Source organism: Piliocolobus tephrosceles, chromosome 2 (genome assembly GCF_002776525.5).
Source record: "Piliocolobus tephrosceles isolate RC106 chromosome 2, ASM277652v3, whole genome shotgun sequence".
Lineage (NCBI taxonomy): Eukaryota > Metazoa > Chordata > Mammalia > Primates > Cercopithecidae > Piliocolobus > Piliocolobus tephrosceles.
The window spans coordinates 118,982,973-119,009,093 of NC_045435.1; the positions used below are offsets into that span (position 1 = coordinate 118,982,973).

General features: G+C 37.3%; 1 protein-coding gene across 1 annotated transcript in view; it reads right to left on the reverse strand.

Annotated features, from left to right (window-relative positions):
• Positions 1–26,121, reverse strand: part of LOC113224940 (EGF-like and EMI domain-containing protein 1) — a 608,761-nt gene that overhangs the window by 548,090 nt on the left and 34,550 nt on the right. Inside the window, 2 exon segments of the mRNA XM_031935244.1 lie at positions 926–1,053; positions 3,822–3,956. Of these exon segments, the coding sequence (XP_031791104.1) occupies positions 926–1,053; positions 3,822–3,956 (263 nt within the window).

Sequence of the window (26,121 nt, forward strand, 5' to 3'; positions counted from 1 at the left end):
GAAGATGTTTTCACTGAGCTTTAACCAGTTTAAGCTAATAACATCGTGGGCAGATATTTTCAATAAGCTTAAAGCAGTGGCCTAGCACTGCACGCAAATACACAGTGACCCTTGGTGCACCCCTCACCACTAAACCTGCTTAACATGGGAAGCCTGTGGCAACTTCACTAAGATGTTTCAAGGGCAGAAAGCACACTGGGGAAGGAAATAGGATGCCAACAAACTCCCCAAGGTACAGAATAGCAAGAGAGATGAATTGTTGTGCTGTGGTGCTGCATTGATTGCAACACACTGAAGCATTTTAAGTGACTTTGCAATAACCATAAACACATAATATAGGTAAAGGAGTTTGCTAAACTGAACCATTTCTCCTGTTGTGAATAAACTATATAATGTCACTAGTTCTGTGACCTGAGTGCTGCCAAACATACTCCAAAGGTTCTGAAATACTCTCGCCAGAGGTTTGTAAAAGGATTGCATACCTCATCTTAAAAAGTAAACTGCCTCCAGAATTCTGCAATTAATCATGACAAGCACAAGTTGAGAAATCCCATTTAGATTTAGCATGATGATTTCCCTCCAGACTTTTGAATCAACTGTGGATTACAAATTTGATGATATGGGAAAGGGGCAAACAGAAAAGGGAGATGGAAGTCAAGGTGTAAACTGTCTGGCTTTAAATCAACTGTGTTTTAAATAAACAGACAGATTACAAAGCAGCACTTTCGTGGGTCCTGAGTTGTGACCTATCATTAGAAACACTTAACAGAAAAGTTTATTGTGCATTTTTGCACATGATGTGTGAATTTTCAGTTCAAAGAGATGCTCTGAATCTGCAGTGATTCTAAAGATGCCGAAAAACTTGACAAGTATGATTGAAGCAAAAAACAAAGTGAAATCATTCCTTCTAGTAAAAAAGTTAGACAAGAAGAATTATAATTTACAGTGTAGGCATCCAGTTCATCATCCCACTGGTTCCAACCAGGACAGCACCGGTAGACAGGCTGCTGCTCCAGGTTGTACACCTGTCTGCAGATGGTGTAGTATCGGGCACTAACAAACACAGGGACCTAAATTAGGGAGATATAGTGCTCCCTCTTAAGGCAAAGCTATCTCAAATCCACTAGAAATTTCTCTCTCCAACTCAAATCCTGCCATATATATTTGTGTTTACAGACAGAGAGATAGGTGTATATGTATATATAGATAAATGTACATATGTGCATGTAGTGTATAATTTGTATATATTATACACACACACATACATACCTCACTACATATGCAACTCAGATTCATTATAGGTGTAAGTTAATGAAAACTAAGAGGGACCCCCACATCGCATGGTATAAAAGATCCTAAGGATTGTTCAAGCTATCAAGAATAAAACCCAAAATTATGATAAGAATAATGAAATATTAAAATATAATGAAGTACATGCTTTTCAATTTGATATTGAAAGCCCCTTATAGGCTGGCTCCACTACAGAATGCACTCACAACTCTGTTGATATCACCCACAAGAAGGTGACAATGAGTCATTGTTGTGAATGAGGGATGATGAAAAGAATCTTAGTTGATACAATGGTGTGTGACCTTACAAAGGAACACAGTAAATAAATGGATATAAAGAATATGTGTACTATTAAAATTTCATGGCGCAGAAGGAAGCTACAGGAAAAAAAAAAAAGTTGAAAAAGGCTCTTTGGGGGGGAACAATAAGCCAAAGTTTGAAAACACTGAGTACCTATCAACAAATCACAATACTAAATATCTCCAAACAGGCTGATTTCCTTTCTGGCAAGTCAACGTCATTTTTTATTTTTTTATTCCAAAAGTACTAACATATTCTCTCCCTTTCATATGCCACCCCTATATTTCTAGTCCAAATTGCTTTCATTATTCAAGGTCAATTTCAAGTTCCACTTCCTCTAACTTCTCTTTTCCTACCAAGCCAATGTAGATTGGTCTTTCTCTTTTCTCAAAAATTGGACTCACTGGCTGTACCATTTTAATGACAATTATTCACCATCTGGAATTGTAACCTAATATTTTGTTCACATGTCTCTTCAATCAGGAATTAAGTATAGGTCTGTATACTTACATACAAACAAAACAGATGTGAGCACGGCAAAGACGCTGAACATCTTCAAACACTGCCTCTACTCCAAACTCAGTATCATACACAGAATGTGCAAAACTACTAATCTCTTAAGAATAAAAATATAAAACCTGTTTTACTTATTTGTATTTGTTTTCCCAAGTATCTATAAGGTAATGAATTTTATTTGATTCGGCCCATTACCAACAAAGATTAAAACTCATGGGGGGAGTACAAAAAGTCTAAATAAAAAGCCATTTTCAAAACAAGTACTCTAATAAACACATCATATACCCTATAAATAGGATTTCCATTCTAATTTGTTTGAAAATAAATTTTTCTGCTACAGCATTATACTACCTACTGTGTATCAAGCGTTGTGCCACATGTGTTAAATCTTATCTATGAAGATTTAACCAATTAATCTTCATAATAACCATGTGCAGCATTTTTTTTTAACACTACAACTAAGACACAGAGAAATGTAGGAACTTTGCCTAAGGCCACACAGCTGTGAAGAGCCAGGGGAAGTTTTCTGATTTAAACACCATTAAAAGTTTTGAGTTGACCTAGTGGTTACACCTGTAATCCCAGAACTTTGGGAGGCAAAGCTGGGAGGATGATTTGAAGCCAGGAGTTCGAGATGAGCCTGGACAATATAGCAAGACCCCATCTCTACAAAAAATAAAAATTAAAAAATTAACTGGGCACAGTGGCACACACCTTTAGTCCTAGCTACTCAGGAAGCTGAGTTGGAAGAATCGCTTGAGCCCAGGTGTTTGAGACTGCAGTGAGCTATGTTTATGCCACTATACTCCAGCCTGGGCAACAAAGCAAGGCCCTATCTCTAAAAATACCCCACAAAATTCCTGAGTTTAGATGAAAAACAAAAACTATTCATCTAAAGGTTCAACATACACCCCCCACGCACACACACAATGTATATGTAAACATCTACAATTATAAATTATTTAGTCTTATATTTTATTTAGTCCTATATTATTAGTGATCCAGTATTTTTATACAATGGCAAACCCAGTTATTTATAAATGTTCCCAACTTTGTGTTGGCAATAATAATAGTAATAATAAATTATTTGTCAACCTGAAACCACACCTTTTTTTAACACTAAGTATTCTGAATTTTGATCCTTAACCCATCATCAACTATTTGTGTTAAGTGGTTCTTAGATATTTTGTAAAACTATTTCAAAACTTTGAGGGAAAAAGAAAGTCTGTATGAAGCCTTGATGCCTAGAAAGCATTGTGGACTCTTGCTTTTTCTCTCCTCTTCTAACCCGCCGAGTTAATCCTAATTCAAAGGCCATAAAAAAGTTAAAGAAGCTCTAGGTTTCAAAGTGTTACAAGAGTACCAAGGGCAGGTCAGACGTTGGTTCACAACTGTAGATCCCCTGGATCCAAGTCGTGCTAAATTTAGCAAACCAACACAATATTCCTTGTTTCTGTCAGTTTTCTGATCTTTAGCTTTCAACGGTACACCATGCCATGAGGTAAAATTAGTGGCATCTAACCCAAAATACCTCAGACATAAATGAGGTCTGAAGTAATAATATATCTTGTCTCTGAAGAAAAATATGTAACTCTAAATGTTCTTGGTGGCCACACCTTATGCGCATTTACTCAATAAGCATAAAATTTATTGGATGAATACGTAGGTGTTTGGTGTTGGTTTTTAATAATCAAAGAGTACAGATGCACTCTTACCTTCTTTCACAGCTCACACACCAACTTGAGCCAGTACAGCCTTGTTTCCAGAGCTTGACAATGTCCGTGAATGCCCGAACATATGGGTGTGCAAGTTCAACCACAGTCACTTGCTGTTCTTCACAAACACTTGGCCTTGAAAAAAAGAATAGCAACCTAATCAAAATATATATTTTTATATATGAAACGTTGATTTCTCCATCTTCCACAAAAAGCTTGACATGTTATGAAAAACACATAAAGTAAGAAAGAAAAATACAGGCAATACAAAAACAACACCAGGACCAGGAAAAGAAAAATCAGAATAAATTTTAAAGACCAGAAGAAATTTAGAAGATAGATATAAACATCATAAATTCCCACAAAGTTAGAAAAATTAAGCTGTAAATTAAGTTCTGAGTGCTTTGGTAGCCAAAATTTTAAAAGAAAAGAAAAATTGCAGGATTCTCAATACTCATGAAGAAAAAGCAAGCCAGTTCATCAAGAGAAGTTAAATTTTTCCTGGAAATTATTTCTGAACAATATTTTCAATCTGCATGTTTAATTGGGTTTCTCAGGTAATTCTTGTTTAAACACAAGTATTTTTCCACCACCATCATTATATTAATATTTCCTTACAGAAAGTTTGTACAGATTTACAGGAATTTAGATCCACTATCTTTAATTTTTCAATGAGTAAGGCTAACACTAATAGCCTGGAATGCTAGAATTCAATTTTTTTAATAACATTTTGTGATTTGAGGAATGCTTTACTTAGTGATGAATGATTTACTAGTTCATACAAATTGTTTTACATGTGAAAACAACACTACTTGTAATATCCAGTGAGGCCAACCACTCATGCTTTTTCTGCATTCAAGATGACTTACATGCCATGCACTGACCCTGCTAGGAATATAACAGATGATGCAGACTTTGATGTTCCTGCCTTCAAGATGCTCACAGTCTGGCATAGTCGCCATATTCATAATCTTCTGAAAACAGAAATGAGCTCTGATTCAGAAGCTCTAGTCATCCCCTAAATAGTTCTGTGTACTTTTCCAGTGACACAATAATAATACCGATAAACATCTTAGTGCTTTTCATACTATATATCTTTTACATCATACTCTGTGACTGCAGTCCCTTTTTGCTAACACTGTTTCCTGTGCCTCTACATCTCACCATCTGATTTCACAACCTAATTCTCACTTCTAGATATATTTCTGAAAGGTGATTGTTTGGATTATTAACCTCACCTAAATTAAGTGAAGTTCAAGTTGAACTTTATTTATGAGTTTGCATAGCACATTTTAATACTTTAGGTAAATACAGAACTGTAATAAAACAAGGAATGTAAAAACTGCACATAAGACAGGCATCCATAAAATCATCAAGCATTGTACAATGATCCTAAAGAAAACCATAGCTTTTACAATTTCCATATTAGATTATCTGTAAACTGCTATACCTACACCTTTATGTGCTATATATTTTTTGTGAGGCAACAGCATTAATTAGAAAGAGCTAACAGCACCTATATTTTTTTGTTTGTTTGTTTGTCAATCGTTTGAATTCTTACACCACATCCAACCTTGAACTCCACTTTGCAATCTTCATCTATCCATCCATCCATCCATCCACCCCTACCCATCTATCTACGCATCCAACAAATACTCTATGCCTATGTGTGTAAAGCACTGTGCCAGAAGCATTCCCCACATGTGATTTGAGTATACATCGCTTACTTAGGAGGTACAGAAAACACTGATAAGAAAGTAATGAAATGAGACAAAGAAGGAGAATTCACAAATAAAAAATGCATTATCAAGCCAGCCAACATTGGATATGTTGGAGGGTGAGGGAACCTGGGCATTAATTTCTGTCAGTGGTTGGTTAAAAGCTGCTTCCTCCCTAGTATTTCAGGCCCAAAGCACAGCAGACAGAGTCAGCTTCCAGAAACCAAAGTAAGTCCTCAAGCTAAGAAATGCAATGCTGGGAGCTAGAAGCCTGTCAGGTGTGCAGCAGTAAAGGAGAGGGGACCTGGGTGCAGTACTGACAGTTCCAGCTGCAGGTGGTACAAATGAAAGAACTAACACAAGAACAGAAAACCAAACGCTGCATGTTTTCACTCATAAGTGGGAGTTGAACAATGAGAACACATGGACACAGGGAGGCAGCATCATACACCGAGGCCTGTTGGGGGCTGGGGGTTCGGGGGCTGGGGGAGGAATAGCATTAGGAGAAATACCTAATGTACATGATGGGTTGGTAGGTGCAGAAAACCACCATGGTATGTCTATACCTATATAACAAAACCGCACGTTCTGCACATGTACCCCAGAATTTAAAGTATAATCAAGAAAAAAAGAAAAAAAAAGTCCATATTCTCTTTGATTTGACAATCTAAAGAGAAGAGAGAGAAAATTATAAAACACCTAAATAGATACAAAATGTGGCATGCTAAGATGGAAGCAATTAAGGTGCTAGAATAGAGATAAGAGAAGCTCATGTAGATTCATTAATTAGGAAAGGCTTCAGTGAAGAGGTGACACTGTGACCTGAAGGATGAAAAGAAGGCAACCATGGAAGAGCCAGGGATGCCACTCAGACAGAAGGAATAGAATGAGCAGAGGTTCTAAAAAGGGAAAAAGCTTGGCCTCCTGCAGATCTGAAGGAAAGACAAAGTGGCTGGAATGATGAGATGCTTGGTGGGACAGCAAGGGCCTTCCAGGCCAAGGAGTTTTGATCTTAGTGCATAGGAAGCCACAGAGATTTTTAGAGTTCTCATTTCTGGACACATCTCCTGTAGCCGGGATCCGGAGATGGATGTATTATACTTTCCCCCTCTCTCTCTTTGATGCCAACCGTAGCAAAGCTTTACAAGACTCAGCTGCCACAATACCACCATCCTCCTACTCCCCTTCCTCACTCCCAAAAGTCTCCAGTCAGGGAGGGAACAAACCTTGGGCACCAGGACATTTCAGAAAGAATCTGTGTTAACATCCCTCATCAGAAACTCCTATCGTTCGAAGTCTTAAATGCCTCCCTTACTAAGAGGGGATATAAACCCTCACCCCTAGCTGTTCCATGACGTATTCCCTATAGGCCACTACTGCATGCATGAGTTAAACTTTTCTCCTATTAATTTGTTTGTTGTCAATTAATTCAAAGGCTCCCAACTATTCAGACCTAAGTTGATACAGGAAAAGTTTTCCCTCCAATACAGAGAAGAACCAGGTTATTATCTCATACCAGTTAAAATGGCTACTAGTAAAAAGTCAAAAAATAACAGAGGCTGGCAAGGTTGCAGAGAAAAAGGAATGCTTATATACAGTTGCTGGGAGTGTAAATTAGTTTGCCCATTGTGGAATACAGTGTGGTGATTTCTCAAAGACCTAAAAACAGAAATACAATTTGACCCAGCAATCCTACTACTGGCTATATACCCAAAGGAATACAAATCACTCTATTATAAAGACACATGCATGTGTATATTCATTGCAACACTATTTACAATAGCAAAGACATGGAATCAACCTGAATGCCCATCAATGATAGACTGGATAAAGAAAATATGGTACATATACACCATGGAATACTATGCAGCCATAAAAAAGAATGAGATCATGACCTTTGCAGGAACATGGTTGGAGCTGGAGGCCATTATCCTTAGCAAACTAATACAGGAACAGAAAACCAAATACCCTATGTTCTCACATATGAATGGGAGCTAAATGATGAGAACACATGGACACATAGCAGGGAAAAACACACACTTGGGGATCCCTAGGAATCAGAGGGTGGAGACTGAGGAGGAGGGAGAAGAACAGGAAAAATACCTAATAGGTACTAGGCTAAATATGTGAGTGATGAAGTAATTTGTACAACAAAACCCTACGACACAAGTTTACCTATATAACAAACAAGCGCATATACCCCTGAACTTAAAATAAAAGTTAAAATTAAAACTGGGTATTACTGATTCCTAATTAGGTTACACACATGTCAAAGACTATCATCTGGATAATATTGATGCTTCAAAATCTATTAAAATAAAAAAATATCACTCAATATATAGAAAAATCATGTAGTAGTATGTTTGAAACTTTTGCATACATGTGTACTTACTGTGTACTCTGTTAATAGGAACATGGATATGTGAACTTGTGTGTACACATACATACACATATTCAAGCTTGTACATTTTGTTGATAAGTTTTCTTTTTTTTTTTTTTTTTTTGAGACGGAGTCTCACTCTGTCGCCCAGGCTGGAGTGCAGTGGCTGGATCTCAGCTCACTGCAAGCTCCGCCCCCCGGGTTTACGCCATTCTCCTGCCTCAGCCTCCCGAGTAGCTGGGACTACAGGCGCCTGCCACCTCGCCCGGCTAGTTTTTTGTATTTTTTAGTAGAGACGGGGTTTCACCGTATTAGCCAGGATGATCTCGATCTCCTGACCTCGTGATCCGCCCGTCTCGGCCTCCCAAAGTGCTGGGATTGTTGATAAGACTTTATACTTACTAAATGTTATTCTCTGCCTTGTTGTGGATCCTGATAAATGTTGGAATATATATATAGGTATATATATATTGGAAAAATTTTGGAATATATATTTTGAAATTTCCCACTAATTATTTAGGATTTTACTCATTATAATTCTGAGTATAGAACTTTACTCAATGTAATTAATATAAAATATTAATTCTTTACATATTTTGAGGCAATTTTGTTAAGGATTTACAAGCTGATGATTATTGTATATACTTGGTGAATTGCTCTTTTATCATTACATAGTGTTTTTGCTAATGCATTATAACATACTTTGTACTGTTTTATCATAAAATCTACTTGTCTGATATTAATATTTTTATATCCTCTTTCACTTGGTTAGAATTTCTTAGTTATATTTGGTTCTGTTACCTTAAATCTTGCTATATAGTTTTTTGAGTCAATCGTTGCATTTTTAAAAAATCCAATTTGTGGCCAGGTGCGGTGGCTCAAGCTTGTAATCCCAGCACTTTGGGAGGCCAAGACGGGCGGATCACGAGGTCAGGAGATCGAGACCATCCTGGCTAACACGGTGAAACCCCGTCTCTACTAAAAAATAAAAATACAAAAAACTAGCTGGGCGAGGTGGCGGGCGCCTGTAGTCCCAGCTACTCGGGAGGCTGAGGTAGGAGAATGGCATAAACCCGGGAGGCGGAGCTTGCAGTGAGCTGAGATCCAGCCACTGCACTCCAGCCTGGGTGATAGAGCAAGACTCCATCTCAAAAAAAAAAAAAAAAAAATCCAATTTGTCAGCTTCTATCTTTTAGTAGGTAAACAGAGTTACTTACATTTTCATTAGAAATATAACTGTACCTATTTCATCATCTCATTTTGTAGCTTCTGTTTACTAGCAGTTTGTATTTTTTCTTCTTTCTTATCTCTACTTGATGGAAAATATTTTCTATATTCCATTTTCCAGAATTTATTTGGCCTAGTTCTAAATTATATTTCTAATATTTTAATTTTTTATATTTTATATCTAAATACATGCTATTTTTTTGATGGAATAGAAAGTTATTCATTGTGATATAATGTAAAACTTGGTCTTTGTCCCATATTCCTGGCATGGGGCTCCTAAAACCCTTGAAATATCCTGAGTTATATGTGAATGTGGTAACCGATTGTTTGTTATGCTAATGAAGTGATGCCCTGTGGTCTCTGGATAGCTTGAGGATGGGGGCCATTCACCTGAAAGACCAACCATATGATTAGCAGATTGGAACTTTACTACCTGACCTCCAGGGAGGGAAAAGGGCCTAGAGATTGTGTTCAATCATGTGGCCAATGATTCAACCAATCTTGCCTATGTAATGAAACCCCAGTAAAAACTCTGGACACTGAGGCTCAGTGGAGCTTGCTGGTTATTAAACACACTGATGTGCTGGGAGGATGACATGTCCTGACTCCACAAGCAGAGGACACAGAAGCTCTGTCTTCCACCCAGACCTTGCCTTGCACATCTTTTCATTTGGCTGTTCTTCCATATGTGTGTCCTTTACAGTAAAACTGTAATCCCAAATATAATGCATTTCTTAATTCTGTGAGTAATAACAACTAATAATAAAATATTGATAATAGCAAATTATTAGGATTCTCAAGTTTGAGAAGGTCATGAAAATCACCAAATTTACTTACAGTTAGTCAGAAGCATGGGTAGCCTGGGCCCCCTGGAGACTTGAAGTTGTCACCTGAAGTGGAAACAGTCTGGTGGAGGACTTTGCCTTTAATCATTGGATCTGTGCTAATGCCAGGATAGTTTGTGTCAGATTTGAATTGCAATATACCCAGTACATGTCAGACAGCTGGGTTGAAACACAGGTTTCATTCATTAGGTTTATTTCTTTGAACAAGAAAAAAAATATATAGCATGTTTCATCTATCAAATGACACACTAAAACAGAGACCTTTTAACAGTCAATAATTAATTAAATCATCAATCTAAATTGCCAAATTCCCTGTTCATCTTTCTTACAATGCACACATCTCATATTTTATTTTATATATACATACGTGTGTGTGTGTGTGTGTCCTTTCATTTATTTCTTTCAGGATTTAATACTTGTTTGATTTTTTAATAACTTTAAATATTTTTATTTCTGCTGGAATTGATAGTCTGATCAATGATTTTGATAACTGCCTTCCTTGGAATTAGTTTTATCTGTTTTGAATTTTGGTTGGCAGGCCATATCTTGACTGGAAAGTTCCTCACACTTTTCTCCTTATCTATCTAGTGTAACAGGATTTTCAGGAGATATTTTTCTTATTGACTTTGTTTTTTGTTTGTTTGTGTGTGTATGTGTTTGTTTTTGTTTTTGTTTTTGTTTTGAGACAGAGTCTAGCTCTGTCACCCAGGCTGGAGTGTAGTGGCACAATCTTGGCTCACTGCAACCTTTGCCCCCTGGGTTCAAATGATTCTCCTGCCTCAGCCTCCCAAGTAGCTGGGAATTACAGGTGTAAGCCACCACACCTGGCTAATTTTTATTTTTAGTAGAGATGAGGTTCATCATGTTGGCCAGGCTAGTCTCGAACTCCTGATGTCAGGTGATCTGCCTGCCTCAGTCTCTCAAAGTGCTGGGAGTACAGTCGTGAGCCACCATGCCTGGCCAGTTTTTTTGTTGTTTTTTGTTGTTGTTGTTGTTGATGTTGTTGTTTTTTGATCCAGAGTCTCACTCTGTTGCCCAGGCTAGAGTGCAGTGACACGGTCTCGGCTCACTGCAACCTCTGCCTCCTGGATTCAAGCACTCCTCATGGCTCAGCCTCCTGAGTAGCTGGGATTACAGGCATGCGCCATCACACCCACCTAATTTTCGTATGTTTAGTAGAGACAGGGTTTCACCACATTGGCCAGGCTGGTCTTGAACTCCTGACCTCAGGTGATCCACCCACCTCAGCCTCCCAAAGTGCTGGTATTACAGGCATGAGCCACTGCGCCCTGCCAAAGCCACCATGCCTGGCCAATTGACTTTGAACTGTGGCTAGAGCCCAGAACTAAAAAGTAAAGGTGCTAAACACTCCAAAGAGTATCACCAAAAAAAAGCTGTTTAAGACATCTCCCCACATGATGTTTTTAAATACTGGAAAACCAGCCTTACTACTATCAACATCCATTTCTCCTTAATTCTTTCTCCCTTTAAAATAAAAGACTTGGGAAAGGAGGGGAGGGAATAAATATGTTGACCTTGAGCCACAGGGCTGCTAGATCAAGCAATCACACATCCCATCAAAGAAGGGTTAAGCATGTGGACCACTGGCAGGAGTCAAATGGAGAGTGGGCTTCCCCTCTCTGTGATGATCCTCAGAGACAGACTGGGTTGAGGCAAATACTTACCCCAAGAAACCTGGCACAGCACCTAAGACAAAGGGCAACAACTTCAGACAAAACCAGACCGAATCCAAACAACATCAGGCACCATTTCCATCACTAACAAAATTAGTGTCCTTCACTTTCTTCCCTACCCATCTCAACCCAGAAGAAGCTAGGGCTGTTAGAGGAAATAAGAGAAAAAGGGGGCAGCTTGGAACCAGACCACAACTGCCCGTGCCCTTGGTCTTACTGATTCCTTCCAGCTACCAGGGCTCTAGTTCTAGTGTGTAATGGCAGGGGAAAAAAAAAAAAAAAGCCAGATTTTGAAAATATAAGTTTTAAACTACACTAAAATAAGTTAGTAAGTTAATGTGACTGAAAAACTTTGGAATCTGCTAGTGATATGTTGTAAGGATGGAAGAAAAAAAATAAACAGTTCCATGTTATATCCCAACACAATGAGACTTCTTCCAAGCCAGTATCACTAGTCGATGTATAGTTCCCTCCACTTGGCATGTGGAGTGCCCAATCCAGAACCAGGTATCAGCTTCCTGGAATTCAGTGTCCCAAGCACCAGTTGGAGGGAAGGTGAGATGGCTAGGAAGGGACAGTTTCTAGTTTCATGTTGTGATTTGGATTTTTTTGTTTGTTTGCATGTTTGTTTTTGAGAAAGGGTCTTACACTGTCAGTGCTCCTAGGCTGGAGTGCAGTGGTATGATCACGGTTCACTGCAGCCTCAACAAGCCAGGCTCAAGAGATCCTCCCACCTCAGCTTCTCATGTAGCTGGGACTACAGGCGCACACCACCATACCAGGCTAATTTTTGTACTTTTTGTAGAGGTAGGATTTTGCCATGTTGCCTAGGTCAATCTCAAACTTCTGGGCTTAATCGATCCACCTGTGTCAGTCTCCCAAAGTGCTGGGATTACAGGCATGAGCTACTGTGACCACCCATGAGTTTGGTTTTAAGGCACTATTATGCTTCTTCAACACTTCAAGCCTCACCACTTAAATCAAAGCCACCTCTGCTTCCAGACCCAGCACTTAGCAAGCCCACACACATCCCAGCTCACCACTGCTTGGTATTTCTGAATATTTTCTGGTTCAACTAAAGGTCTAATTTTAAATTTTCACATAATAATGTGGTTTATTATTATGTTTTAAAAATACTTTATCCATCTTTAATAGGTATTTTGAGCAGCGAAGCCTCAAAATATGAACTTACAATATCATATTGACCAAAAGTCCTGATGTACTTTTTATAAACTCTTAAATATAATCTTTTTCCTCCAACCTCCTCTAAAACATTAATGCTTCCCATGTCTAGCACAGAGAAGGTATTCAGTAAATAATGCCTGAATAAGTGAATGTATGACTTTTCCTGAAAAGGGCTCTAGCAATGAAGATAACACAAATAACTGAACATATATAAAGCATTTAGAACACAGCTAACACATAATAAATTCTTAGGAAATATTAACTATATTTTTAAACTCATAAAGTCTGAGGCTAGATTTCTCAAAAATATATATATATATATTCTGTAGAATTTAACTTCTGCACCACTGTGGATTTGTAATGCAGTGAAACAAATAAAAGTAGATAATGTGTCTTTTTTAGAAATCAGAATCTAATATGACACTTCCTAATGAAAACACTAATTAAAATTAATAAAAGGCACCATACTACAGGGGCAGCTATCTGACCCTCTGTGCCCTCAGGTATGGAGAAGCTTCTACTCGGCAGGATTATGACATAATTTGAAAGCAGGTGACAACATTTCTTTTCCTTAAACTATTAGCATTCTACAGTCAACAAACAAAAGTGTGGTGACCTGAAGGGTACCTTGAGGTATTAAATCAGAATTCAAGGTTAAAAATGAATCCACCCTTATGTTTCAAAAGTTTATTCCTATATGCCACTTCCCTCTTTGTTTTAATGTGCTAGATCCCACCACAACCGCAAATTAATTTTTTCTGCTCCCTAAATGAATTACACATAACTGTTTCTAAAAATGACTACAGACATGAAAGTCATTTTCACTTAATAACTATTAATCTCATATTTCTTGGTGTCACTTTAGTATGAAATGCAAACAAAAATTATGCTAAACATTGCAAATTTATGGGCAAACACCAGGGCTTGATTTATATTATTATAGATGGTTTATCACCAGAAGCAATCTAAACAAAACTCCATCAGATAGATGTTATAATTTGTATTTATTTCTCCCAGAACTAAATGGTTCTTCAATTTCAGAACTATCATTAATTTCTTATAAATGCAAATCTTTATTTCTTATCTTAATCTACAATGATTTCTCTAAGTCTTCAGAAGATTAGGTTTCACATAAAATATTCAAATAACAATTATAAATGATACTTTGTTTTCCCTGGGCAATCTATTAGCTATGATGCAGAAACTAAAAGGAATGGGTGGTCTATATTGATCAAGGATACAATGGGCTAATACCGTACGCCTCTTTTCTTTTAAATGATCACCTCACATTTCCAAATCAAACCATAAGAGAAACTTTCTTAGTGTTTGTGAATATCTTTAAACTGCTTTGCCCACCTCCTTAATTATCTTATTTTATTATATTTTCTTTCAGGATCTCTGGGAAGACCTAAGCCACTGCACTGATCTTAATCAAGAGGTAGCTGCAACCATGTTTTCTTCACTTGCTTTTTATTGCCATCTCAAAGCAGACACACTTGTGAGTCTTCCCCTGCCCACACATACTTCAGAGCAAAGGAGACAAGTAACTCTGACCATTCAGACCATGCTCCAGGATCAGACTGCAGCAGATGGTTCTCCTGCTTCTTTGTCTACCATCATCTGACCGCCCAAAGCTCCATAATATCTTTCTGACTTGAGGACTTCGCTAGCAGAAATTATCCACCATTCAAAACCTTCCAGCCCTCTGTCCTCTAAAAATTAGAAGATAGAATTACGGTAACTACAGAATTCTAACATAAGCAGTCTTGTGTCCCAATTGTCAGATCTATCTGGCTAACATCTCCTCGGCCTAAGCCATTCATCACCATTTTGTCTTCACTGTTCATCTCTTTAGCTTATCACGGGAAGTCTCTTATGAACATGTTATTGATTTTACAATAGAAAACACTAGTTGATTTTGTTTCTGTGTTTTTATAGTGCTAATGTATGTTCAATATCAAGTCACAGATAGTGACATCAAGTAGCACAAAAACAATGGAAATCAGCCAGGTGTGGTGGCTCACACCTATAATCTCAGCACACTGGGAGGCCAAAGTGAGAGGATCACTTGAGGCCAGGAGTTTGAGGGTAGCCTGGGCAATGTAGGGAGACTCTATCTCTACAAGAAATTAAAAATGAGCTAGGGCTGGTGAAGTCCACCTGTAGTCCCAGCCATTGCTTGAGCCCAGGAGATTGAGGCTGCATCAAGCCAAAATTGTGCTACTGTACTCCAGCCAGGGTACAGTTTTGTAAGAAAGAAAAGAAAGGAAAAGAAAAATAGTGGAAATCACACTGCTTTGAAGATACTTTGATGCATAATTCATTAATTAATTAACAAGTTTTTCTAGAACATCCACAATGTATCAGCAATTGTATTAGGGGTCTAGAATACAATTAGAAATAAATTGTCTTTGATATTAATGAAACTTCATCTTCTGAGGCCACTTTTAGCCCTGAAGGAAATATTATTTTCCTATTAAGGTAAGTTTTATAAAAGTTGAAAATATAAGATATATTTTTACTATTTAAGAGGCTCCCCCCACCAGCCAGATTTTACAAGACTTGGGCTCCATAAAAACTAGGATTTACTTTACCCCAGAAGTGAAAGTCCTGTACACTGAAAACCATAAAACATTTATGAAAAAAATGAGGAAGACAAAAACAAGTGGAAAGATATCCTGTGTTCATGGACTGGAAGAGTTAATATTGTCAAAATGACCATACTATCCAAAGCAATCTGCACATTTGATGCAATCTCTATCAAAATTCTATTAACATTTTTCACAGAAATAGAAAAAACAATTGCAAAATTTCTATGGAACCACAAAAGACCCTGAATAGCCAAAGTAATCGAAAGCAAAAAGAACAAAGCCAGAAGCATCACAGTACCTGACTTCCAGACATACTTCACAGCTATAATAATCAAAACATCATGCTACTGGACTAAAAACAGATACATAGACCAAGGAAACAAAACAGAGAACTCAGAAATAAATTCAAGTATTTACAGTCAATTGATTTTTGACAAAGATGCCAAGAACACATAATGAGGAAAAGACTGTCTCTTTGATAAATGGTGTTGGAAAAGCTGGATATCCACATGTAGAAGAACAAAATTAGACTCTCATAACAGATCAGAAACAAAAATTAACTCAAAAAACTTAAGACTCAAATTAGACTCTTAGACTAGAAACAAAAACTAACTCAAAAACTTTAATACTTAAAAGTAAAATCTGAAACTGTAGAACTACTATAAGAAAACATAAGGGAAAAGCTCCTTGACATTGGTCTAGGCAATGATTTCTTGGAAAAATCCAAAGCACAAGCAACAAAAGCCAAGAATAGATAAATGAAATTACATCAAACTAAAAAACTTCTGGACAGCTAAAGAAACAATCAACAGACCGAAAAGAAAACCTACAGAATGGGAGAAAATATTTGCAAACCACACATGATAAGGGGTTAATATCCAACACACATGAGGAACTCCAACAACTCAACAGTAAGAAAACAGATCAGTTTAAAAATGGGTAAGTGATCTGCATAAACATTTCTCAAAAGGAGACATAACAAGTACATAAGAAAAAACTGTCAATATCACTAATCATGAGAGAAATGCAAATTAAAACCACAATGAGATATCACCTCATACCTATTAGAATGGTTATCATCAAGAAGATGAAAGGTTTTTAAAGTGTTCGAGAGGATGTGGAGAAAAGGTACTCTTGCACACTGCTGCTAGCAATGTAATTGAGTAAAGCCTATATGGAAAAAGTCTAGAGTTCCTCAAAAAGTTAAATATAAAATCACCATATAAGCCAGCAATTTCACTTCCGGATGTATATCCAAAAGTATTAAAAGTAGGATTTCAAAAAGATATTTACACATCCATGTTTATTGCAGCATTGTTAATAATAACCAAGATATGGAATCAACCTATATGCCCATCAGTGGATAAATGGATAAAGAAAATCTAGTATATATACACAATGAAATACTACTAAATATTACTTAGCCTTAAAAAAGGAGAAAATTCTGTCACTTGTTACAACATAGATAAACCCGGAAATAAGTGAAATAAGCCAGGCACAGAAAGACAAATGCTGCATGATTTCATTTACACGTGGAATGTAAACAATTGAATTCATAGTAGAGAGGAGAATGATGGTTACGAGGGATTAAAGGATTGGGGGTGGGGATGGGAAGATGCTGGTCAAAGGATACAAATTTTTATTTAGAGAGAAGGAATAAGTTCAAGAGATGTACCACATGGTGACTATAGTTAATAACAGTGTATTACATTCTTGAAAAATATTAAGGTAGATTTTAAGTTGTTCTCACCATACCCAAAAGATGAAGTCTTTAAGGTAAGACACATCTTGATTAGCCCAGTTTAGCCACATTCTACAATGTATACATATTTCAAAACATGTTGTACTTTTACTAAGAAATAAAACAACTTCAAATAAGAAGTAAATCCAAAAAAAAATCAAAAGTTTAAAAAAACAAACAAACAAACAAACAAAAACACCAGGCTAGAATTTACCCTTTATGTCCAAGAAAAAAATTGTACAACTATACACTGAGTGTCACATGATCCATTAGTCTACTAATTGCATGACACAGTTGGCACCAAAGTATACCCAAATAAATCTCTGACATAAAGCTTTATTTTTAAAAGGCATGCTAAAGTCACCCTGCCTTTAATGTTTTAATGTCTGGGTCAGACAAACTTCTTTCCAGGAACTTGGATGTCTTCCATAAAATCTTCCTTGTACAGATGAAAAAGTTCAGCCTTCTTTCATCAAAGATAACTTGCCTCAACATTCAGCATCTTTTCATTTATCAAAATTAAGTTAATGTCAGTACTGAGGTATTAAAGAAATACACTGTTAGACTGGGGATACAGGGCGGAAGGAAATAGAGAAGATTGATAATTGTCTTCAATTACCATGTGACATCACCTTTTCAAGGTCAAAAAGTGTAGGACAAAGATAAGGTAAATTTCAGATAAAGGCCATATAATAGATGTTTTATCCATTGAGAAACTATTCGAATAAGTTATTAGGTAAGTTATCATATCCCTCCCTGAAAATGCTTAAAAACAGAGCAGATTTTAAAATTTTCCACAACGTCATGGCTTTTTAAAATAAGAATTCATCCTCCAATATTTTTTCCCAAATTTACTTTTTCAAAAAGTAATAATAGTTTTTACATAGTAAGGGACTCTCATAGATCAGTGGTTCTCAAAATGTGGTTCCTGGACTAGCAGCATCAGCAAGACCTGAGAACTTGTTAGAAATGCAAATTTGGGGCCCCACCTTAATGTACTGAGTTGGAAACTCAGATGTAATCCAGCGATCTGGGTTTAACTGGCCCTCCAAGTGATTCTAACACATGCTACAGTGTGAGAACTACACCCTAGAGATCTACTGAAGATAAGCCAGGTCAGAAGCACGCACATCCTTCCCCTGTCATCATAAATCTGCCCCCGACCACAACACCATCTTACCTATGTGATCACAACATGTAAAGCAGGTGGGGAGAGGAAAGAGGGTAGAGGAGAAAGAGAAGTGACATTAAGCAGAACAGAGAGGAGGGGAAGAAGGCAAGCAGAAACAGGGGAGAGAGAGACATCAAGACAATTAGCTGATTTCTATAAATATAAGAATTATAAGAATTTTATTTCACTCTAAAAGGATCAACAAAAGCCAGACCCAATTTTGTCTACAGTGGCAGCCTCACTGTTGTTAAATTTGCAATTTGTGAAATATACGCACTTATTGTAACTGACACAGAGAAAGTCTATAATCATAGCTCAATGTTCCTAATGATTCTCAAACTATACGTATCTGATAATCTGAGGAGCTTGACAAATCTACCAATACCCATACCCACCTTCTACCAAAGTTGAACGATCTTTACTCAGTGAGTCTACCCAGCTCAGAGTCTCAGGGACTGTTGCTACATTCCTGAAACCTGCCTCTAAAGAACATTAGATAAATAATAAAATGAAAAACTTTTTTTTTTTTTTTTTTTTTTTTGAGACAGAGTCTCACTCTGATGCCACGGCTGCAGTGTAGTGGCGTGATCTTGGCTCACTGCAACCTCCGCCTCCCAGGTTCAAGCAATTCTCATGCCTCAGCCTCCCAAGTAGCTGGGATTACAGGTGTGTGCCACCGCATCTGGCTAATATTTGTAAAATAAGAAACTTTTTAAGTCAAGTTCCCAGTTTACTAGATTATCAATGAGATAAAATATTGACTTAAGGAAAAACAATAATGTCAAAAGAACTATTCCAATGAGAGCTCACTGTAAAAGCAGCAAGAAAGAAAAGTCCTGTTGCTCAGATTTCAACACACAAATAATATTATGAGAAATACTAGCATGAGAAACTTTGCATAATAGAAGTTATATACAAAATTCTGCTTTTGATTAAAGACTATATTAAGTAGGTAAACATAATATGTAATAATTGGACCGTCATTCATTAGAACCTACCCACTATTTAATTCCCATGACTGGACAAACAGCATGACCCTACTTCTACCTCCAAGACTTAATATTAATAATCTCTTTATAAATCTACCTGTCCACACATTGTGTTTCCTGGGGACAAAGGCCATTTCTATTAGTCTTTAATCCACAGTATTCTGCACAGTATCTAATACATGCTTGGTACGTAATAAACATACACTGAATAAAGGAGTATTGTGGTTACTTATCCAACATAGAAGGACATGGGTTTCCTGGGCCACCATGGCTTATGGCTTAGGGACACTGCATGGCATCTCTAGTCAGTTCACATGATAAGAACCATCACTGAAACAGGGCTCCAAGAGTTTTACTGAACTAACACTGGTTCATAGGCTCCAAGGAAATAATTAGTAAAAGTGACAGGGGTCGCTGGGGAAGGGAAACTTTAATCCTACCTCCTGCAATTTCCACCAGATTCTCCAAAACTACCCCAAATAAACATAAGCAGACCAAAGCAGTTCTAGGATGAACATCTTGTCTCCCTTTCCAAACATGCTGCCACCCTAACCCTTCATACCTAGATGGTTGGGGACACCAAGGACAAGCATAAATAAATGCATTCAGTCATTTTAATGCCCAGCAAGTTTCAGGAAGAGAGAAACACTGCTGAAGGTTTTAGTGCTCTATCTACAGATGCTTTTGGTATTTTTTCTCTCTCCCTGCCTCTGTTCCTAGCCTAGTGGTCCACCACCTTCAGGTCATATCAGATCCTAACCTGCTGCTGTGCTTGAGCATGAATCTCAGGACATGTGCCAATTAACTCAAGTTGTTTTCTATTTCTGACGCCATCCAGTCAGCCATCCAAGATCCTCTGTATCAGCCAGCTGTCTTGTTCTCTTCTCAGAGGAGCAAATGCTCCCGCAATCTTCTCCCCCAGGCACAGAGCAGAAGCCCTCCCCAGCTAATCTCCAGGTTTCCACACTCTGGGGATGACAATGAAGAAAGAGAGAGGCCCTAGAACAGAGTGCTCAATCAGGTTCAAAGACAGGCCTTTTCCCTAGGGCCACCTCAAATATTGTAAAAGGGAACAGTGATTACAAACTGGGTCACACTGCAAAATATGCAACTTTTAAATTGACAAAGTATGGTCCTAAGCAAATATGTAATACCTACAAAATAAATAAGCATCAAAAAAACACTGAGAGAACTTGGAACCAAATGTTAACAAGTTTTCTTCTGCATGCAGGATTTCAAGTCTTCGCTTGTTTGTTTTATACCTCCTTCATTTATTTTACAAATTTTCCATGGTGAGTTTGCATACTTACATAATTGGGAAAATTATCATTTTTAAAAAATGCATAATTCACTGGGGCTGAATCTCAAATTTAGTCTTCAGTTAAGTTAGTCTGAGTTTGAATGGCTGTGGAGATTTTTATCTGGTTTAAAGTTATTAAAAACAAAAAATGGAAGGAAGCTGATATCATAGAAATATATATTTTTTAAAAGCTCAAATACTTAACAGCACATGTGATTTGCCCTAGATGCATATGTATTTCTTAGTACACTCATAATGTCTTCTCTCCAAGTTCAGAGTCACTCCATAATAACTGACCCAGTCACTGTAATATTGAGACATTTTCAAGAATTGCCTGTTAAAAATCAAATTTCTTTCAAATATGCAACCCTCAGTCTTTTCAACTTTTGTACACCCCCCTCCCATGTGGCTTTTTCTCTCTTCTTAGATTGAATAATAAAGTTTTGTGAAGAAAGCAGAGAAGTAATGCTTACAAAGCATCTACTCTGTGCTAGCACTGTGTTTCGTACTTTAGATATATGATTATGGTTTAATGTATTTAGAAGGATCCAGAACTCAGGTATAATGCCTTTTTTTTTTTTTTTTTTTTTTTTTTTTTTTTTTTTTTGAGACGGAGTCTCGCTCTGTCACCCAAGCTGGAGTGCAGTGGCGTGATCTCGGCTCACTGCAAGCTCCGCTCCCCGGGTTCACGCCCTTCTCCTGCCTCAGCCTCCCAAGGAGTAGCTGGGACTACAGGCGCCGCCACCACGCCAAGCTAATTTTTTTTTTTTTTTTTTTTTTTGATATTTTTAGTAGATACGAGGCTTCACCGTGTTAGCCAGGATGGTCTCCATCTCCTGACCTCGTGATCCGCCCGTCTCGGCCTCCCAAAGTGCTGGGATTACAGGCATGAGCCACCGCGCCCGGCCGGTATAATGCCTCTTAAAGGGAAACTCCCTAAACAGCTAGCTCCTCTATGCTTCTATTCTATTTTTTAGACTGAAAATCTTGCTTATTTCAAGCATGCCTGATTCTGTGTCATGTGTCTAAGTAATACTAGCAGAAAAAAAGAAATAAAAGGAAGGAAAAAAGAGAGGAAGGGAAGAAGGGAACAAGAGAGAGAGGAAAATAGATATCTATCATGCCTAATATTCAGTACACATCTGCACACATACACACACACACAAATATATATTTACAAACATATGTATACATATATATCAAATAAATGCATCAGCTGTGGATGGATTTAATTGTTATTCTGTTCCTTTTTCTAACAACTGTTAGAGATAATGAGAGACTCTACTCAAAGGCCAGTTTCAAAGTACAAAAAAAGGAGTCCTGGCCACCCTTCTTTTAAGCCAAAAACAAACAGTGGTACTATAATTTCTTTCTTTATGAAATCTTCTACAATTCTTACCCACAGTGATCACAATTTTTTCTGAATTCCCATTTCATTTAGGGCCTAATCTATATCACTTAGCAGTCAATTATATACTATTCCTGGCTTTTCTTGCTCTATTATTTTCCTGTGTTATAATGTTCCTTTTCTGTACCAAGACAAGGTCTTTGAGGACAGAAGCCACATCTTAGTATCTTCCATTATGCCCGGCTCCTAAACAGCGACATAGGTACGGAATAAATTGTTATGTGAACCCTAACCTTAGAAATACTTGTCTCCTCTGTAAAGTCACATGGCAGGTTGTTTCTCCCACTGTGGCCACGTTGTGTGTTAGCTATGTGGGCAACAGTCTGTCTGTTCATGATGCTGATAACATCTTAGGAGGACAGCCAGTGTCCTTTCCACCTCTGCAACCTCCTCAGGGCTTCACAGTGCAACTGGTACATCGTAGGTATTCGAAATATATTGGTTATTTTAAATTAAGAATGGAATTCTGATGTATCCCCAAGTCATCTAAGTATAAGCAAGATTTTCTTTCTTTTTTTTTTTTTAAGATGGAGTTTTGCTCTTGTTGCCCAGACTGGAGTGCAATGGCTTGATCTCGGCCCACTGCAACCTCCACCTCCCAGGTTCAAGCAATTCTCCTACCTCAGCCTTCCGAATAGCTGGGATTACAGGCATGAGCCACGATGCCCAGCTAATTTTGTATTTTTAGTAGAGATGGAGTTTCTCCATGTTGGTCAGGCTGGCCTTGAATTCCTGACCTCAAATGATCCGCCCACCTTGGCCTCCCAAAATGCTGGGATTACAGGCGTGAGCCACGGCATCTGGCCAGTATAAGCAAGGTGTTCTAAGACAACGAGAATGCTAGGAAATTCACTATCTTTTTATATCAGATTTTTTAACATTAATATACACTTTTAAAGGACACATAACTTCATGGAAAAAGCATAGATGTTATAGTCAGAGAGTCCTAGTTGAAATCAAAGCTACCACCACTTTCTGTGATAAAGATTTATTTTCAGATGTTTACTTTAGCAGCAAAAGTCCTTTTGTGATTTTTAAAATTATAAATACTCAAGCAAAACACGAATTAAAGATTTAAACAACGAAAGAAGTTATTGAACAAAACTTGAAAAATCTTTCTACTTTGTCCTTCCTTCTGCTCAACCACCTAAAAATAACCACTGTCAGCCATCTAGTGTACTCACTGTTTCTCTTTATCTGCGTTTATATCAGTGCAAATATATTTATATATATATATTACCATACTTACTCTTGCGTTTGTTACATAAACAGGCCCATATTATATATAGTTTTATTATATTTTTAAAATTAATTTTTATCTCATTAATATTCAATGCCTATCTTGTGTTTTAATAGCACTAACACTTTCTAGTTACATGACTTCCCAAATGACAATAAATGCTCCAAGTCTCAGTTTCTTCATCAGTAAATTGAAAATGGTGTCTACTTCATAGAGTTGGGGTAAAGATTAAATAAGATAATGTATGCCAATCACCAAAATTGTTGGTGCCAAAAAAATATATTGTGGTAGTGGTGGTGGTTGTCGTTACCACTGAGCCATGCAAATTAGATGATGAAATTCCTAGCTTCCTCTCATGCCTAATCAATAGTGGGATTTTAGGGAATTAAGAAGAGTAATTCCAAAATCCTCAATGTCATAATTCACTGTTTGAAGGAGGACTCTATTCCTCACTTATGAAACCTAAAATGTCACTGGGACTCCATGGGAACCTTGGTTTGCTCTGTTCCCTAAGGGCTACAGAAATGGAAGAGTAAGCAGTGCAGGGGTAAAATAAAGACTTACATCTCCCTCCTAATTGCCTTCCAAGGAATCAGTGTGAGTTCAGCCTTTCACATCTGCAGCATTAACCAGAGCCAAACACATAAAGACCTGTTCACAGCAGTAGCTGCCTGACATTAGATTGTGACAAAAAACAATATCCACTGGCTGCTCTAGTCTACAGCTGTTCTCACTACCACATCTGCCTTCCTGCTACAAGAAATTGTGCACCACACGTCTATTAACTCTGTATTTAAGACAGCGTCTCAATGCATTCATTTTAAATCAAATCTGAAATGCTGATCAAAACTGTTTGAAGTTTTCCAGATGCAAGTACATTTATCTACCGCACTTCTAAAAAGAGGGAGAAAAGCTCAAAGCCTGTCAAAGTTAATTAGATTCATACAAAAAGCTTAACAGTCCTATGCAATGTTTTTACTCTGTTACACATAAACGTACAATAATTCCGTGAACACTGGGTTTAATTGCTCATAATATTGTAATTAAGGTTACGCTTTGTATAAATATCAACTCATCATTTACTGTGACTACAGTCCTATTTAAATGATGAAGTCAATTTGACAGCGCATTCTTGAAAAGAGAGCCTTTTAAGAGTTTTGCTCTTATGTGGTCTGGAATACTAATGGAGGTTAATTGTCAAAACAAACCTAATACAGACTTCAGAATTATCTTCACATTTTAGTGATACAGCAATGTAACCATGGTTCCATGTGGCCTGCTGACCTAAAGCCATGAATAACATAATGGCATTACAAGTCTGCATGTCTGTCTCTGGAAAACCAGAGAGCTCCTTTTTAATATTTACATTTTAAGTCTGCCCTTTAAACAGACACCCTTTAACTACTGTATTTGTGATTCAGATGATCAGATAATTAGATGTAAGATTAGATGTGCCAGAAGAGATGGCTGCCTCAATTAATCTTACAGTCTGTGCCTCTGTAAATCGCTGGTTGGTGCGTAAGAGAAAATATCAAATTAAGTTTTCAGAAGCAGGGAAATTTCACGTCTACAGTCATTTTAGTTCCATCTGAGGCAAGAATATAATTTATTACTGTATACAGAATTCATATTCCCTTTTTCCAAAACACCAATTTTAATTAGAGAATGGAGCCCCAAAAGAGTAGAAATAGGAAAGAAATAAATAAACGTCTTCATGTGTCCCTCAGTGATCACTATGATACTCCTAAAGACAATATCTGTTCTGAAGTCTGTCTTTGCCCTGAGTGAATACTAAAAGACAAGACATAGTGACGCTTTTCCTTTCAGTGGCCCTCACCGCTGGCTTTGTAAAGAGTACTGCAACATCCCTTATCTGGTAAATACTCCCACTGCTTTTCTTCCCTTTGCTATTGGTTTTCAGATTCAAATTTCACAAATCACTAGTCTTCACAAATGATCTGGTAACTGGTCTCATAAACTACAAGAAGATCCAAAAAATCTCATATTGCCAACTATATGTGCTTTTTATAAACAGAATTTTTAACAGAATAGAAACATGAAATAAAAATAGATCTAGAAACTAGAAAACAGATGGCAACAAAAGATACCGGTAATTATCCCTGGGTGCTATTAAGAGGGAAGTGCAAAATAACTAGTCCATTTTGGATTCTTTTACGATTTCTGAAAGCTTCAGTGCAGGGGTGAAATAAAGACTTACAACTTCTACTTAAGTCACTGGGTCTTTAAAGAAAGGGGGTGGGTGGAGCTGCGTTTAAGTATTCTAGTTCACAACTCCTAGATGCGAAATCAGATACTTGAATCCTATGCCAAAACATTACCATGAGAAATCAGACCCCAAAGTCATTTGAAGGCTTCACATTATCTAGGAATGCTGTATTTGAAAGTTGGGGTTAATTTCAAAAGTCACCATATTTACTTGTTCAACAAATAATTATAAAATACAAGAAAGCTTTCAAAAAGAAGCATCTGCAAAGTAATTCCTAGGGGTAAGGAATCTCAAATAAATAACAAGAGGGCAGGAATAGCTTGTCATAAACTTATTTAATATTCCTCTGATCTCTGAATACAAGGGTGACAACACATGGAGACATGCTACCATCTTCAAGAAAACCCAAAAGACAAATCTGTTAATATCAAAATGGAACCAGCACTAATGGACTTGACCCCATTTATTACCTGATACACAACTAGAGTATGTTTTGCATATTTGTATCTAAGATTCACTTCTGCAGGACAGACAGCCCTTATTCTTCCCCTTTGGGTCCTCACAATAGTTATAGTCTCTCTAAC